General features: G+C 44.9%; 1 protein-coding gene across 1 annotated transcript in view; it reads right to left on the reverse strand.

The window, feature by feature from the left end:
• The window catches only part of SCGN (secretagogin, EF-hand calcium binding protein), a 59,914-nt gene that overhangs the window by 17,436 nt on the left and 23,785 nt on the right, over positions 1-18,693 (reverse strand). Inside the window, exons 3-6 of the mRNA XM_037893023.2 lie at positions 15,648-15,740; positions 15,335-15,424; positions 13,714-13,770; positions 12,148-12,225 (exon numbers count right to left, since the gene is read on the reverse strand). Coding sequence (XP_037748951.1) covers positions 12,148-12,225; positions 13,714-13,770; positions 15,335-15,424; positions 15,648-15,740 — 318 coding nt within the window. The remainder of the gene's footprint in view (positions 1-12,147; positions 12,226-13,713; positions 13,771-15,334; positions 15,425-15,647; positions 15,741-18,693) is intronic.

Below are 18,693 nucleotides of genomic sequence, written 5' to 3' on the forward strand. Positions count from 1 at the left end.
TGGCAAACCGTGGCCAGTAGGAGCTGCGATCAGCCGAACCTGCAGACATGGCAGGTAAACAAACTGGTCCGGCGCGCCAGGGGCTTTCCCTGAACAAGCAGCGGACCGGCTTTGAGAACCACTGCCCTAGACTGTTCAGAATTCCCAACTGCTAGAATATAATCTCCAATCTGCTTATAAATTATTGAGCTACCATTTTCCTTGGGAAATTGTTCCACTGTCTAGTAGGCCCTACTGGTAGACATTCGTCCTGCTATTGAGCCTAAATTCTCCCTTGCTTACTTTAATCTCTTTCCTCTTCATTATACCCCATGAACTCTGACTATTCCTTTTGGCTCAAAAGAGTGCCACCACCACCAAGAAAAGAAGCATCCTGCGGTTACGTCTGTTTCCATCATGACTATATCCAATGACACTCCTGAAGGTTGTATTTTGCATACATAAGGTGCCCTTATAAACACTAGTGAAAGCACTGCCCATTTTCTATCCCATAGGGTTCACTACTTTCCATTTGTGATCCGGAGCTTGAAGAACAATCAGCAGTCTTTTGATGAAGGAGCAAAAATGATGCATAGATCATAAAGTACTGTGAAGCAATGGAATGATCTAGTAATGCATGGTTGCTAAGCAACATGCTAAATTGAAACACATTCCTGGAGATGGGTGAAATCCACATTACTCAGGCAGGGGTGTTCAAAATGGGAAAATGTCTCCAACTCACAGTGAAAACAGATAGAGCAAAGAAACTGTGTTGGACACTGTGGGCTTGTCTACATGAACAAGTAGTTCGCAGCAAGCTGGGGAGTCGGTCTGCTTCATACTAATCTCCCGCAGACTAGCTGTCCATGTGAACCCTACTGACGTGCATTAACAGTTCATTAGTGAGCTCTGATCTAGTCCTTTTTGAAAGAGGGTTAGCATGGGGTAAATGCACACCCCAGCTTGCCGCAAACTAGACATCCATGTAGACAAGCCTTGTGTTTCACACAGATGATCTGTGTCACTTAAGGGATCGACAAATAAAGATGAGGAAGAAGAGGGGTATGTATTATGGTATGCGGAAAGTGGTGATTAGGTAGAATTTATAAGGCAAAGCAGCATAGAATAAACTTCAGCAAAGTTACCATGATGTTAGTGCCTATGAAAGCAATTCCCAGAGTGAAAGACAAACATTCACAGCAGTCACTCTCTGGTCCATAAGCTCCTCCTGACCCAGAATATGTTATAAAAGTATGCAGAGGGACAAATCCTTATGACATAGGTCGGATTGTTGGAGAGGGTGGGTGGGGAGGGTTACATCCCCTACTCCCAAATCTAATCTTTTCCATCCTAAGTTCTCTGATTTTAAAATCATTTGCTTTGGAGGCAGTCTTCCAAAGACAAGCATAGTGCTGCTAATGCCCAGAGCAGTAATTAAAAGGGGGCAGGGGGGGTATCTTCACTTGTTTTGTGAGGCACCTGGCCCATTTCTGGGACCTCAGAAGATAACAGCTGACTTTTGCAAAGCCTCTGATACCTTTCTTTCATCTGGGCTGCAGTTATATTAATAGGAGCAATAGTTTCTGTCACTTGATCAATCAGATACCTCTCCTGTATCTTCTCTCACATGCAAGAAGCTGTAAATACCCAGCATGGGATCATAGACTGCTGCTTTTTTCAGTCCTTCGCCATATTGTCAAAACTAATACACCTATCTGTCTGTCCTTTATTCACTCCTTCAGAAGCACTGGGGCCCACTCATCTAGTCAGTGCTATTTGAGCTGTGCGCAGCCAGCCACAGACTATATATGCCGCGATGCACAGACTTTGACGTTCCTGTTGAGACTGACACATTTTTAGATCATCACACATTTTATTGACACCATGATATTATTTTTTATTATTTATTTTTTACTGAAGCCTTTAGGACCCCAAGTGAGATTAGTGTGCCATTGTGCTAGGCACTGTACTTACACATAGCAGAGGCAGTCTCTGCCTCAAAGACCTTACAATCTAAACAGATACAAGTGGGGAAAAAAGTATAATTATTCCAATTTTACAGTCAGGGAACTGAGGCACAGAGAAATTAAGTGACTTCCTCATGGAAGTCTGTGGCAGACCCAGGAACTGAACCTAGAACTCCTGAACCCCAGGTCAGTGCAGTAGCTGCAAGATCACCCTTTCTCTCTAGATAGACATGACGATTAATAATAATAATCACATTTTGCATTTCTATAGTATCTTTGATTTGAGGATCTCAAAAGACTTTACAAAGATTAATTAATAAATCCCACTATACTACTGTGGAATAGCTAAAGTTTATTATCTCCATTTTACAGATGGGGAAACTGTATCCTAGAATCTAGAGATTAGAGGTATACATTAGGTTAGCTAATCTCGCTTCCTGCCCGTGCAGGTTTGTTTCCTATTATTTCCTTACTAGAACTTTGTCTGGTCTAGTTTTAAATGTGCCAAAAAATAAGGCTTCCATCATTTGCCAAAGGAGTCTATTCCATACCCTAATGATTTGCCATTTTTTCTAATGTTCAGATACAATTTCCCCTTCTTAGTTTCATCCCATTACTCCAAGTTATACTTGCTCCCTTCTAGATATTTACACCCTTCAAATATCTGTGGACTGTTACGATGTGCCCTTTAGTCATAGCACAGTCAAGCTACACATAATTAATATTTTGATTCTTTCTTAGTAAATGAATCCCTCAGGCCTACTCATCTCTGAACTCCTTCCAGTTTGTCAACAGTATTATGGTAATTTGATGCCCAGAGCAGAACACAATATTCCAGATGCAGTTGCCTGAGAATCACAGAGAGGAGGATTATCACAACGCTCTTTTGTGACACTACACCTCTATATATACAGGCCCAAACTGTATTGGACTTTTTTCCCTGCAATATTGCATTGCAAACTCAAGTCTAGTTTGCTGTTAGATAGCACCCTAAATTCTTCTGGCATAACTGCATTGCAGATTTCAGATTATATATCTCCAGATACACTAAAGCAGCCATTTTTCCAAGTTGTATCTGTGACGGGTTGGATCACAGAGACCCCCTTGGGACTGCCACCTGATGTGCTGAGACTACTTCTGAGCCCATTTTCCCTGGTAGTTTGGGACTTCAGAACCCTGCCTTGTTGAGCCAGACACCCTAGCCTGCTGCAAACCCAGTCCCAGGTCTGAACCACATCCCCCCAAAGCTGCAGACTTAACGGAAAACGGCTTAGAAAGTGCTCCTGTCTCTAGCACCCAGATACCCAGTTCCCAATCGGACCCAAACCCCAAATAAATCTGTTTTACTCTGTATAAAGCTTATACAGGGTAAATTGTCATACATTGTCTGCCCTCTATAACACTGATAGAGAGATATGCACAGCTGTTTGCTCCCCCAGAAATTAATTACTTACTCTGGGTAAATTAATAAGCAAAAAGTGATTTTATTAAATATAAAAAGTAGGATTTAAGTGGTTCCAAGTAATAACAGACAGAACGAAGTAAGTTACCAAGCAAAATAAAATAAAAATGCAAGTCTAAGCCTAATACATTAAGAAACTGAATATAGATAAAATCTTACCCTCAGAGATGTTCCAATAAGTTTCTTCCACAGACTTCAGAGTAGCAGCTGTGTTAGTCTGGATCCGCAAAAAGAAAAGGAGTACTTGTGGCATCTTAGAGACTAACACATTTATTTGAGCGTAAGCTTTCGTGAGCTACAGCTCACTTATGCTCAAATAAATTTGTTAGTCTCTAAGGTGCCACAAGTACTCCTTTTCTTTTTCCACAGACTAGACTCCTTTCTAATCTGGGCCCAATCCTTTCCCCTGGTACACTCCTTGTTCCAGCTCAGGTGGTAGCTAGGGGATTTCTCATGACTGCAGCCCCCTTTGTTCTGTTCCACCCCCTTATATATTTTTTGCACAAGGCGGGAATCCTTTGTCCCTCTCTGGGTTCCCACCCCTCTTTCTAAATGGAAAAGCACGAGGTTAAAGATGGATTCCAGTTCAGGTGACATGATCACAAGTCACTGTAAGACTTCATTACCCACTTGCCAGCACACAGGTATACAGGAAGACTTACAAGTAAACAGGGCCATTTACAACCAATTGTCCTGGTTAATGGGAGCCATCAGATTCCAAGCCATCATTAATGGCTCACATTTTGCATCTGATGAAGTGAGCTGTAGCTCACGAAAGCTTATGCTCAAATAAATTTGTTAGTCTCTAAGGTGCCACAAGTACTCCTTTTCTTTTTGCGAATACAGACTAACACGGCTGCTACTCTGAAACTTTGCATATTTGCATTTCAGATTATATATCTCCAAATACACTAAAGCAGCCATTTTTCCAAGTTGAATCTTACTCTGAAGTACAGAGATGTTAAATTACTTGTCCGAGGACACACAGCAAGACAGTAGAGCATCTAAGAATAGAAACCAGATAACTTCTGAGTCCCACCCCATGCTTGAACCACTGGACCATGTTTCTTCTCAATTGTATTACTATCTAACTGCACCTGTTGTGTTGGCAATCATATTGTGTGCAATGGCAGTTACTGTGTCTTGGGAAATTATGGGGGAAACTCATAGGAAGGGAAAATAAGTCAGAGGCTATGAGCCGACCATTGTCTACAAATTTCAAATTGCTTACTCTCCAACTGTTGCTCAGAGTACTCATCAGGGAAGTAAATCTTAATGGAGCCTTGCAAAAGCTATTTGCTGCCAGAAATCTCTCCTGAAAAGACTTTTGTGCTAATTGTGGGGATTTTTATTTTCTATTTTCAAGTTATTTTTGCTATAAAATTGCTTCTGCAGTCTGATTTCATCCCTTTTGTGGGGGAGTGGAAAGGTACTGTCATAAGTGGACATGTGAGATTTGATAGTAAAACAAAAGGAAGTTAAATTAGTTCTCGAGTTAGATATAAATGGTCTAATTTGAAGTCATGGGTGCTTATGAATGTGTCCACAAATTGTTTATGAAAGTAGTATTAGTTGAAGCCTTTGATGGAACTCGGATGACATCATCCACTTCTGAAGGCTCATGTTTAGTCCATCCACCTGGAAACAGTCAGGGCACACCCTGACCGTTGTGTAGGAGCAACACATTGCTCCGTCCAAGGACGAGGACCAGATATGAACCCTGGGAAGTTAATTAAAGGACAGTAATCGTGGGAAGCTTCCTTGGCCTGGCCTCAAGGCCTGAGAATTAGGATTGTAGTAGATAGAGGCTGAAAAATAAGAATATTAATCAAAGTCATGCATTCCTTTGTTGTGTCTCTTTGCGGTGGAAGTAGGTAATGCGCAGGGGGGAGAAATATAATAAAAGGGAAGGTGGAAAGCTGACAGGCAGCAGCCCATTTCAGCTGACCAGCTTGCTTGCTTGAATAAATCTGTGTTCTGTCTCATCATTGAACCGCCACAACTGGCGCCCAAACGTGGGGCCCTCAGCACTCACCTCGCCCGGCAAGGGTTTCAGACGCGTCACTCATCCGCTTCGTGGATCCCGGTGAGTATTTTTCATTGTGGTAAGTATGGGAAGCTCCCTCTCTGCTTTGCAAGTGCAACATCGCAATGAGCTACAGTATTTGCTGCGTAAGGCTCAGCATGACTGCCCCTCTCGAGAACTCACTCTCCTGTTACAGGAGGTGAGTGCCCAGTGCCCGTGGTACCCTGAAGCCGGAACCCTTAAGCTAGCGGACTGGGAGCGGTTGGGCCAGACATTGCATGAAGAACCTCGGGCGCCCGTGCAGGCTTTACATGCCTGGCACCTCTGCCGCGATGCGATACAGCGTGTCGCCTCGGACAGGCCCTCCCTCGCGAGGCTGGTGATCTCGCCACGCCCGTCGGCTCCTGCAGCCACCCCCCCTCCTACCGATGCAACACAGTGTGTCGCCTCGGAAGAACCCTCTCCCGCGCCAATAGAGGGGCTGCCAATTCCGCCACCGCCGTCGGCTCCTGCAGCCATCCCTCTCCCTGCTTCGCCCCCAGTGCCTTTATTACCACCGCCTCCCTTACCTTCCCCGCCAGAGCCGGTGTGTGATTACCATCCCCCCCTAGGACCCCATGCTTCGGGGCCCCCCGGGAGGTCGTCTGCATCTGCTCAGAGGCTTTCGCTGGTGCAACAAATGGTTCACGCAGCGAAGACTCGCTCAGATCTTACAGCAGAGGAGCTGGCTGAGCTGGTCTCAGTTTGTCCGGTGACCTGGCAGAATGACGACCAGGGCAACCCGGTTGGAACCTGGGTTACTTTGCCTTACTCGGTGATTAGAGAGGTAAAGAAAGCAATTTGCGAGTTCGGTCTGACTAGCACGTTTGTGCGTGGTCTCATTGAAGGGCTAGGTAGTGGGTACTCCTTGATCCCTGAAGATTGGAAGGCGCTGTTGCGCATGATGCTGTCACCCAGTCAGTATGTTATTTGGCTTAGTGAGTATCGGCAGGAGGCGGAACGCCAGGCCCAGATTCATAGAGCAGAAGGTGTTATTTATGAGCACTTGGCAGGGGAGGGACAGTTTGTTACCGTTGAGATGCAGACTCAACTCCCTCAGGCCCTCTTCCCCCTCATTTCCACCTGCGCCCAGCATGCTTTCCGGAAGGTCCCGGATTCAGGCAAGCCTACAAAAAGCTTTGTCAGTATCCGTCAGGGTGCATCAGAGTCCTTTCTGGATTTTACCAACAGATTGCAGGAGGCTATCCTCCGACAGGTGGATAACGCTGCGGCAGCTCAGGAGATCCTGTTAAAAATGGCGGTTGAGAATGCGAATGAGGATTGCCGCCGTGCTCTCCAGACGGCGCAAGCCTCTGGCATTTTAGAGCTCTCAGACATGCTACGGGCGTGCCAGAACATCGGCACACAAGCCCATAAGGCTGGAGTTCTGGCTGCCGCCCTGAGAAAAACCGGGAGGGAGGGGAAGCGTTGTTACCGCTGTGGTAAGGAGGGTCACTTTCAGCGGGAGTGCCGCTCATCAAAGGCACCCGCTCGACCCTCAAAGAAGTGCCCCAAGTGTCAGAAGGGCTATCACTGGGCTAATCAGTGTCGTAGCGGGTCGGGAAACCGCGCGACGGGTTCCCCCCGAACCCAGGGCCAAACGGGGGTGTTTCCCACTCAGACAACCGTTCCTCTGCCTTAAAATCCATAGACTCTATGAGGGCGGCGACTGCTGGAAGTGCAGGGCTTGATTTGGTCATGCAGGAGGACGCTGATTTTCGGCTGCCAGGGGAGGTCTGCGCCATACCTACCCAGGTGACGGGACCTCTCCCTGCCGGCTTTGTGGGTCTCGTTCTCCCTCGCTCTCATGCTGGGACACAGGGCTTTTTTGTCATCCCCGGGGTCATTGATGCCGACTGCACCGGCATTATTAAGGTTCAGGTGTGGACTCATCTTCCACAGTCGCTCCCGCGTGGACGATCAATTGCACAATTGATTTTAGTCCCCTATCAGGTGCCAGCTGCCGAGGATCGAACTCGGGGCGGAGGCGGCTTTGGATCAACGTTGTCTCACTCGCCGTCTCACAGCACATCCTCTCCACTTGTTGCTCTGACAATGTCAGTCCGCCCCTCGAAACCTCAGTTAACACTTCTCTTAAATGATGTTCCCTTCACAGGGCTGGTGGACACTGGAGCTGACGTTACGGTGATTCGTGATCCGGAGTGGCCGGTTAGTTGGCCTACGGTTCCTTCTAAAGAGTTGTGGGGGATTGGGGGTAGTAAACCCGGGCGACAGAGTTTGTCTTGGGTCACAGTCTCTAAACCGGGAGGCCGTACCCTTGCTACTATCCGCCCTTTTGTGCTCCCTGTCCACCTCAATATTTGGGGCCGTGATTTACTTACAAAGCTGGACACCACCCTCGATATTAATATCTGATGGCTCAAAACCCTCCCTCACCCACATTGCCCTCCGCATTGCCCTTGGTATGGCAATCCTTAGAGCCCGTCTGGATTGACCAGTGGCCCCTCCCTCTAGAAAAGCTGAAAGCGCTTCATTCCCTTGTGCAGCAGCATTTGCAGGCACAGCGCTTGGAGAGCTCTACTAGTCCCTGGAACACCCCGGTGTTCGTTATTAAGAAAAAATGTGGTGCTTGGCGGCTGTTACATGATTTAAGGGAAATAAATAAACGCATCCAACCTATGGGCCCCTTGCAGTTTGGCTTACCAAATCCAAATTTAATTCCTGAAACCGATCAGCTCTGTGTGTTAGATTTAAAAGATTGTTTTTTTACCATCCCCCTTTGCCCACAAGATCGCGAAAAATTCGCGTTTACGGTGCCACAATATAATAATCAGCAACCCTCTCAAAGGTATCAGTGGAAGGTCTTACCCCAGGGAATGCAAAATAGTCCAACCTTGTGTCAGCTTTTTGTGGATCGGGCCCTCACCCCTTTTCGTGCCCGGTACCCTACGCTAAAGGTCTACCATTATATGGATGACATTTTGCTTAGTGGTCCCCAGGTCACGGAACAACAGATTGACTCTTTGTCTCAAATTCTCGGCCAAAATGGCCTGTTGGTGGCACCAGAAAAAATCCAACGCTCTTATCCCTACCACTACCTCGGCCATAAGGTTTTACAAACCTATGCTGCTCCGGTTCGTCCGGCACTAACTCTACCTCAACCCCTAACCCTTGTTAAATTACAACAGATTTTTGGTCATTTAAATTGGATTCGGCCCTATTTTCGTCTCCCCACCTCAATGCTGCAGCCGTTGTTCGAGCTCCTACGTGGAGCCCGAGCACCGGGTGCAGTTATTGCCATCACTGAAGAGCACATTGCCTGCATTCGACAAATTAATGCAGCATTGAGTCAGCAGTTTGTGGACAGACCCCCTGAGGTCCGTCCCCTACGGTTGATTCTTCTTGCCACCCCTCATACGCCCACTGCGGCTCTGTTTGTACCCCGTACGAATACAGCCGTCTCTATCATAGAGTGGCTGTACCTCTCCTCCACTCCTCCTCGGAATATTTACCCATATCTACATGCCCTGTCTGATCTTGTTCGTAAAGCCCGCCACCGTGCAGTGCAACTCACTGGCACTGATTTAGTTGATATTGTGTTCCCCTTGTCCCGTAGTGAATTTGATTCCTTGTGCCACACCTCTTTGGCTTGGCAGGTTGCTCTTTGTGATTATGTGGGAGAAATTTCTTATAATCCCCCAAAAGATCCTCGGTTGGTAATTACCCAAAAGGTGCCTCTAATTGTTCATCGTCTTAGCCACTCTCAACCCATTGTTTCTGCTGTTACTCTTTTTACTGATGGCTCTCCACATCGAGGTGTTGTCACCTATCAATCCGGTGACCCCCCTCGCTGGCATTCTCGTTTTACACTGCCTCAGCGTTCCGCGCAGCGCTCGGAACTGGCTGCTGTTATTTTGGCCTTTCAACTTTTTGCTGATTGTCCCTTTAATTTAATTGTGGACACCCATTATGTTTATCAAGTGATTGATCATTTACCCCTTGCCCTCATTACCCCTCAGGTCGATGCAGACCTCCTTCGCCTATTTTTGTCTTTGCAATATCTTATCTCCACTCGTAATTTTCCTTATTTTGTTGCTCACATTCGCAGTCATACCCCTTTGCCTGGGTCACTCACTGAGGGCAATGCGCGCGCCGATCGCGCGCTACGTGGTCAGGTAAATTCCCTTTTTTCTGACCCCATTGAAAGCCATGCCTTTTTTCATCAGTCTGCCTCTGTTTTGGCCCGGCAGTTTCACATTCCTACTGATCATGCACGTTCCATTGTTCGTTCCTGCCCCCACTGTGCTGCTGCTGCTCCTACCTTCTCTTATGCCGTTAACCCCAGAGGTACCGCAGCGAATCAGCTGTGGCAAATGGATGTCACTCACGTGCCACAGTTCCGCCCCTATTCCTTTTTACATGTTTCTGTTGATACTTATTCGGGATTTCTCTGGGCAACCCCACAGCGTGGGGAAGCCACTGCCAAAGTGATTCACCATTTGCTAGCCTGTTTTTCTGTTATGGGTCGCCCAAGCCAGATTAAAACGGATAACGCCCCAGCCTACTGCTCCACAGCCCTCTCCACCTTTTGTGCCCGATGGGACGTCCGTCTTAAACACGGGATCCCTTATAATTCCACGGGCCAAGCCATTGTTGAACGTGCCAATCGCACGCTCAAAACCTTGCTTGATAAACAATTAAAACAAGGGGAGCTGCGTCTCCGAACCTTAGGAGACATTCAACAACAAATGCATATCCTTTTGTTTACTTTAAATAATTTAACGCTGAACGCAGATCAGCAGACCCCCGCGGATCGCCATTTTCACAAATCTGAGGTACTGGAAAGACCGCGTGTCTTTTACCGTCAGCTGCCTGATCCGCAATGGCTGGGCCCAGTACCTCTAATCACTTGGGGTCGGGGATATGCTGCGGTGTCTCTCCCTGCAGGACCGTTGTGGGTTCCAGCCCGGTGTGTGCGACCGGCACTGAAACAGCATGGCATGGCGCCAGGGGCTGCCGAACCCCATACCGGAGTTTCAGCTGACCTTGGAGGAGAACGCGGTGCCTCCCGGGTCGACAACGGCGGGACGGAAACGGAAGAGGCGTAGCGTCCCAAGCCAGCCCGTGACATGGGGAGCAGTAAAAGCATTGGTCGCCGCGGCTCAACGAAGACTGGCAGCAAACCAACAGCCAGAGACTCCTGAGACTTTGTTTGTGGCGATTCTCGCCCAAATCACTGCTAACTCTGTACTGATTGTATGTCTTTTGTGCCTGCTATTTCCTGTAGGGGTTGGCTCGGAAGCGCTTCCCCCGTTACGGGCCCGAATGACATATAACATATGGGAAAGATTGGCTTCAATAGTAAATGTTACCCACTTTTGTTTGTCTGATTCTGTAGCAGCCGGAGAATTGTTAGGTACATGCCTTATTCCAGTATGTCATCACCCTGAGGAGATAGGGAATGAGACGATGCTCGCTGCTTACGCGAATCTCTCTTCCCAGTACTCTGGCATGGCTAATTGGGGCCCGGCCAACTATACCTTGCCTCACACGGCTATATCCCTCCACACACCGTACCCGGCCGGGGCCAACAATGTCACCTGTGCGCGTGTGGTTAACTGCACTAGTACAAAGGTGCCCTTGGGCTGTCGGCAAATTCCTCAACCCTTTTTAAATTGTTCCCACGCTGTAAATGTTTCATACAATTATGGCCATATCATTCTACCAGTTCCATAGAGACTAGACTGGCCGAACTGGCCAATCTTACGGCACACATACGTCAAGATGTGGGGTTTGAGGGCTTTTGGAATTGGCTTACAGGTTGGCTGCCATCTCTAGGCTGGCTGCGACAACTTTTTGGTTATGCTGTGTTTATAATCATTGGGCTTATTTTTTGCTGCTGCTGTGTACAATGTATTCCCTCTTTGCTAAGGCTTTGTAGAGATTCGCCCTGGCAAGCTCCCCGAGTTATGTCCTTGTCTGTTTGGGAGTTAAATTGCTTGCAAAAGCAAATTGACGGCTACCATGAGATGGCCGAGTATAATTAAACAAAACACTTCATTACTGACATCAGAAATGAACTATTTTTCTCTAAGTTTGTTTCTTGTGCTCTCTCTCTGTCTCACACACACACACCCCTCCCCACCATCCCCACCACACACAATTTTCAAATGTGGGAACCTAAGTTGTTTGCATAAAACTCACATTTGTGCATGCAAAATGGCTGATTATGCAAGCAGATGGGTACATATGTTATGCACACAACTACCCATTTTGCATATACAGATGCCTGCGTGCAGCCACAATGTTGTGGATACATCGTAACCACCAATGATTTCAAGTATGTGTGTGTGTTTATTCCTGAAGATCAGGCTTAGATTAGTGAATTTCAAAATGCCGCTGCTTACCCAAAAGGCTGTTACCAGTAGCAAGTTGAGGATTACATGATGGCTGGAGGGAGGAAGGGAAGGAGCTGGAAAGCCTGCGAGGATGTGGGGTGAAGAAGGGATCTAGCAGTGCATTGTGGGTCTGAAGGAACAAGAGACCTGAAAGTCTGTGTGTGGATTGGGAGAGACAGCGTCTATGCAGGGAGAGGGAGCTGAGGGTTGGGTCTAGGTTGTGTAAATATGAAGGTACCTGCTTTTGAACAAGTTTAGACAGAGTTTGATTTGTCTGAAATTCTAGTCACAATAAATGATACTATCTTTGCTTACCATTGTATCAGTGTATTCTTCCAGCTTTGCCTCAGGAATTATCTTTCTGTGCTGCAAAAAGAGATCTCCCAGGAAGTCCTATTGACAGAAAAGAATCAGAGTAATAGACTTTACCCTTTGGAGTTCAAGGAATAATATTAAAAACTGAGGCCCCAATTCAGCAATTTACTTAAACACATGCCTAACTCTGAGTACATGAGTAGTTCCATTGGCTTCAATTTAATTTAAATTTGTTTGATCTTTTGTTTTTTTTAGTTGATATGTAGTGTTAAAATACATTTTAAAATAATCAGATTCTCCCATAACAGACATAATGGAACCGTGAATTAGAGGATCAGCTGTATGAGGGGACAGTGTATTTTTTTTGGTAAGTGATATTTATTACTTCCCAAACACTTAACTTTCCAAATAAACTTAAATCATTATGGCCCCAACTCAACAAAGCACTTAGGACCAGACTTTTAAAGGTGTTTAATCACCTAAATCCACACTTAAGCATAAACACATGATCTCTCTCAGCGTCTGCATAGTGTGCCCAGCCATTTGATAGCATCATCATCAGCCAGGTGAAGAGCCAGTAGCCTGCTGTTGAAGTCAGCAGGCACTCGTCAAGGATGTGCGACATAGTCTGAAGTTGACCGCATCTACATCACAAGTTGTTAGAGAAACCCATCTGAAACATCAGGGGAGTGTGAGATGAGGTCAAAGTCATCAGTACCATAACGTCCTGTATGCTGAAAGCAACATAAGTTTCTTGCAAACAAATTACGTCGGTACTGTGATGAGTGGCTAAGGACTAATGACTCTGCATTGGCTGCTGACAGACCCTCAACATTAAGCTGAAGAATTCGAAGCGTCTGTCCAATGGCTCACAAGTCAAAAGATGGCAATACATTGGAGTTAGTCAGATGGCATGTGACCCAGATTCATCGCCGAATTTGCTGCCCAAGTGCTCTGCGGACCAAGTATAGATCTGAACGTGGTGAAAAGTGAAGCGTTTGATTAAGTGCTTTCCTGAATTGGACCTGAGCCTGAAAATGAAATAAATGTTGAGCCAAATCCTGCCCCCACCTTTGCAGGCACAGAAAACCATTTACTAATAGGCACAACAGTGATTAGCTAGTTAATAAAATGGAACTGCTGTGGCTCTGTTCTGCAGGGGTTGGAGAGGGGAGGTGGGCTAGGGACTGTGCACATTTGTAAGATATGGAGGAGTGCTCTGGTGGTTGTCTCTACAGCAGCCCAGAGGTGATTGGGGGGTGGGTGGGAAGGGATGTAAACCCAGGGATGGGGGGAAGAAGTGGGGCACAAAGGTGAGCTCAGCCGGTCCACAAATAAGAGGATCTACTGGTCAGTTCCTCACACAACCATGCAAGAGAACCACAGATCCAGCAGCTATAATTACAGCCAGTGTGTTTTCTAGTGATTGATGGCTACAGAACAATTTTAAAATGCCATTTATCAAGCTCACGAAAAGGCAGTGGAATTACTAAAGCCAGTGGAAAGACTCCCATTGATTTCAGTGGGTTATAGATCAGGCCCAAAGAGAGGATTAAAATAACTTACTTTGAGCTCGCCAGCTGAAATAAATCCACTGCTATCAGCATCATATTTGCGCCAAATCTGGAGGGGAAAAATTGGTAAGACCACATGAATTTTGCACTTAATCATCAAAGAAGTTGATTATCTCATACAGCTCTAGGTCAGATCTCACTCAGTTCCATAATTTGCTTGTAGCCATATTATTGAGTACTTAATTCACTATGGACAAAGTAAAATAATTCACATACAGTGTTTTTTACTCTTATTTTGATGTTGACAGAACAGTGTATAGCACGTTGTAGAAAAAAGAAATCTGCAATCAGCTATTTATTACAGACAGTCTCTTTCTATAAAGGAAAAATATAATCAGACTGAGAACCTGATCAAAATTGTGTACCTAATTTGTGCACAAAGACATCATGGTTGCATACTCAAAGTGGTAAGTTGCCTGTGTAAATGATGCATAACTGGTCATTGTGTCCACAGACACCCAATTTACATGTTAATCAAGATTATATATTCAGTTTGGAAATCAAGCCTTTGTAGTAGAGGAATATATTTAAAAATAAAGTTTTTTTTAATAATGGCTTTTAAAAGCTCTCACTACTCTGGAGCTTTTCCTATAGGAGTAAGTCGCTCAATGTCTATGAAGAAGCCTTGCAAAATACTGTTTGGCTATTCACCCAGGTGGGGTATTTTTGTTTTTTGTAGGCAAGTAATTTTAATGAGCAAGTGTAATGTCTTTTGTTATAACCATCATCCTAATAAAGGGAAGCAAGTAGATTTTGTCTGGGCTCTTCAGTTTTCATGAGTGTTGCAAGGCTGATATAGAGTTTCTGCAACAGCTAGCAATGCCAAGAATATAGGACCAAATCCTCCCCCAGATTTGTGAAGCTGTTCAAAAGCTGGTAGATCAGGCCACTTGATTTCCCCAAATGTAGGGGAACTCCTTGGGTGGTCTAGAGTTGCCATAATGGCTCTCACTCTGCTTCGTGTCTTGCCCCCCTTGTGCAGGGGTATGGCAAGGAAAAGGAGGCATTCCAAGGGCATCCCTATACCCCACTGCTCCCCGACTGACAGAATTGCACTGGCTATCCACAGCCCCACCCCACAGCCACTTAGCAGATTCCTCAATCCACTCTAAATTGTGCCTTGGAACTAGACTGACATCTCCAGAATCAGGGAAGAGTGGCAGTACCAAGGTGGCTCAAAACCTTCTTTGCCAGCCCCCACTGATCTTTGTCCAGTGCACAAATGATAGAGCCAAGGATCTGACCCCAGCTCTCAAAAGCGTTAAACTGTTCAGTGGGTTGCTATAGAAACCTTTCATCTCTGGAGAAAATGGACATGTATCTTTAAGAAAACCTGCAAAGTGCAAGCATCTACTATATGCATCTCCTGGTTTTGCCCAGTCTATCTATGGTATCTCTGTCTTTTGAGCATTCCTGCCAGAATGTGCATAACTTCAACAGCTAAGAAAATGCAGCCTTCAAAAATAACACTGTTTTCCTTACTGAACATGAAATTTGTACAAAATTCCACAGATGTCCAATATACTAATCTACTTTAAATAAGAGTCTGCTTATAGGTGACATTCAGAATAATTGACAGCAACATACAAGGGGTGAAGGCAAAAGACACACACCCGCATAAACTCCACACTGTTGTCCAAGGGTGTTTCCCGTCGGAAAAGCAGCAGAAAGTTCTCATCCTCTGGCAAGATCATATATGCAAGCTAAAAGAGGCAGGTAAAGATTAGAGCAAACTTACATGACGCTATGCAGAAAATAAAAGATGAACATGTTTCCATGTAAATTATACTTTGAGCAAGCAGTTTGAAATTTACATACATCCTGGCTTATCTTTGTGTCCCCCACTTCCCCCCCAAATTCCCAATTATGCATGATCCATTTTCTAATTTCATTGCCTTTCAGAAAAGAGATATTTTGGGAGTTTACCTCGTGTATTTGTAAACGTCCATCTGCAGTGACATCATAGGCAGACATGAATCGCTCTTTCACCCTTTGAAGCTTTTCCTCTGTTATGGCATCCTGCAGTTTGAAAAAACCACACACACACTCAAACAGAATCACTTAGGGCACTAGAACATCTCCTGGATGAAATTTACTGTCACAACTGTCCCATATATGAATGTTACATCATTTAGAATTCTCAGTGCAGTGCTTCTATTGGTCCATACACAGATGCCACATAGGATAAGTTTTAGAAAGGAGCCCTTACATGTAGCTCAGTGGCTCATAAACAGTATGATGGAGGCTCATTTCAGGCATCTGGAGATGCCTAAATGTTTCAGTGTCATTCTCTTTAGCCAGTTGGTCCACACAGTGCAACTGTGTTCCTCCTGCCTTCCCCCACCCCCTGGGAGCATGTATTACAAGAGCTATAATGTCCATTTTACTCTTGTACTTTATGGATTAGAGCAGTTTCCTGGGATATACGTCTTTGTACTTTTTCATTAGGACATTTGGCTTAGTAGATGTTGGTGACGTAGCTGGCTTGTTTCTTACTGTTATTACCAATGTGAATGAACCTCTAGAACTGCTCTGAAACTAAGCCCTCGAGGTATCAGTGTTTATGATATGGAATTTTAAACATCCTGCTTTCTTTGTGCTTGCATATCCAATGACTTATTCCCCATTCAAACAATTTCTAGGTGGTGAATGTGAGAAGTTGAGAGTTTAACCTTTTATATGATTTGGCAGGTATTATACTGACTTGTAGCCAATTTAACCTGCCAACATTTTTGAACAACTGGTCTGGCTGGGCTGCACCCCCTGTGATACTAAAGCAGCTACACCTAAGATATTATTTTGATTAGAAAAACTCAAGCAGAGATGCAGAGATAGGGAGAAGATATTTAGTGGTCATACGCACAGCATCCAAAAAGAAATACACCACAGCTGACCATTAGGATTTCCAAAGGAGATATCTCCCATAATTTCAGATAAATAGAACTAGCAAGGCAGTCTGAATAGAAATACCCATTTATATCACACTTCTCTGCTTCCCCACTTGGCTAGTTCAGAGAATCATCATTACCCCTTATCTGCCTACTGTGGGGTTCATATGCCTTCTTCTGAAGCATTGTGGCCTCTGTCAGACAGAATAGTGGTGAACCTTAGGTCTCATTCAGTATGGTAATTCTTAGGTTCTTATGACAGGTAGTCCTAGAAAAAAGAAAAGGAGTACTAGTGGCACCTTAGAGACTAACCAATTTATTTGAGCATAAGCTCCGATGAAGTGAGCTGTAGCTCACGAAAGCTTATGCTCAAATAAATTGGTTAGTCTCTAAGGTGCCACCAGTACTCCTTTTCTTTTTGCGAATATAGACTAACACGGCTGCTACTCTGAAACCAGTCCTAGAAAAATGAGTACTATTAAGGTAATTGCCATGGCTGCATATCACTTGATTAAGGACAAGGGAAGTATTAAAATCATAATCGATTGATATAAAGAATGAATACCAGTTCTGTCTCCCACTGCTGAGGGTGATGAAGCCAGAGATATTTAGAGCTGAGGACCAAGCATAGGAAAGACTGAGCACATGGGGATGTCAGAACATGGGACTAGAAGCCAGGAACTCCTGAGTTCCAGTCCAAGTGCTGACACTACCGCTTTGTGGGGTCTTGGGGAACTCACTTAACCTCTCTGCTTCAGTTACACTATATGCAAAATGGGGATCATAACTACTTGCTTCACAGTAGTTAATGTTTATAAAGTGTTCTGAGGATGACAAATGTGGAAATTATTGTTAATTTAACTAATTATTATTGCAGCAACTTTCCAGGGTTTAAACGTGGCAACAACAGAAGGAGTTGTCATTGGGCCCTGAGTCAGCAAAACACTTAAGAATGAGCTAAATTAGCATTTACATCCACTTTGCACTGTCAAAGGTACAAGGCTGTAGAGAATCAGGCCCTCAATCTTTCATTCCATAAACTTCTTGCAGCTAACATGGTTGTGCTGTAGGCACAATGCCTAAGGCTAGCACTGTACTATCACTGTTAACCCACAAGTGAATATTTTGAAAACTTGCTCCCCGCTGAAATGAATTGCAGTAAGGACACCCATCCCTTGAATCTCACAAATCTATCTGATACCATGCAGAATAATCAGTAGTCATGTGTGACCCAGGAACCTTTTGGTGCCAACTGGCTGAGGGAAAAGGGATTCATAGGGTGTTAATAGGGATCCACTGGATCAGATATATGCATATTAAGTTCACCAAAGTGTGGCGTGTGAGGTCTCTAATAAGAGCCAGTAGCCCACTCGTCACCCCAATCATTTCAAAATGTACGTATGGATAATAATTAAGGAGTTAGAGATCTATACTGGAAATTATATTCTCAAAGACTTGAAGTTAAGACAGATAACCAAGAGGTGACATGACTTCAACAGGTTCCTTTCAAACAGGAAGTAGTAGATACTTAGCTCTGTCTGGTCATGTGTATTGGACATTGTATGTCTCACAATGCAGGCCTATTTGCATCCTGAGCCCAATACCCACTGCAATATTTACAGGAAGAAATAAACAGCAGGAGGGGATCCTGTTTACCAGTAAAGACAATCGAGTCTGGGGTATACTTGGGAGTGCAGAGATACAGTCTAGATTTTTCACATAGGAGAGAAGCTGACAGTGTGACTTGTCTCATGAAAAAGGGATCATAGCCTGTGTGGCTGGAAAGTGTTGGTAATACTTTATTAGACACAAGGGTCTTGTTAATTAAGCCTAGGTTCTAGAATGTGTTATGATTTGATTTTATGTATTTTCTTCCAGTACTTCTACTTGCTATCATTCAAAACTCTCTGCTTCGTTGAACTAACTTATTTGTTTTCACTATAAACTTACCTAAGTGCTGTGTGTCAAGGGGAACAGTGGTCTGAGATGTACCTGTAAGATGGGTTGTACTATTCCTTTGTGATCAGTGAATCTGTGAACACTTTGAGTGTCCAGTGAACAGGGGCTGGATGGTCCAGGGAGAC

This window comes from Chelonia mydas, chromosome 2 (genome assembly GCF_015237465.2).
Source record: "Chelonia mydas isolate rCheMyd1 chromosome 2, rCheMyd1.pri.v2, whole genome shotgun sequence".
Lineage (NCBI taxonomy): Eukaryota > Metazoa > Chordata > Testudines > Cheloniidae > Chelonia > Chelonia mydas.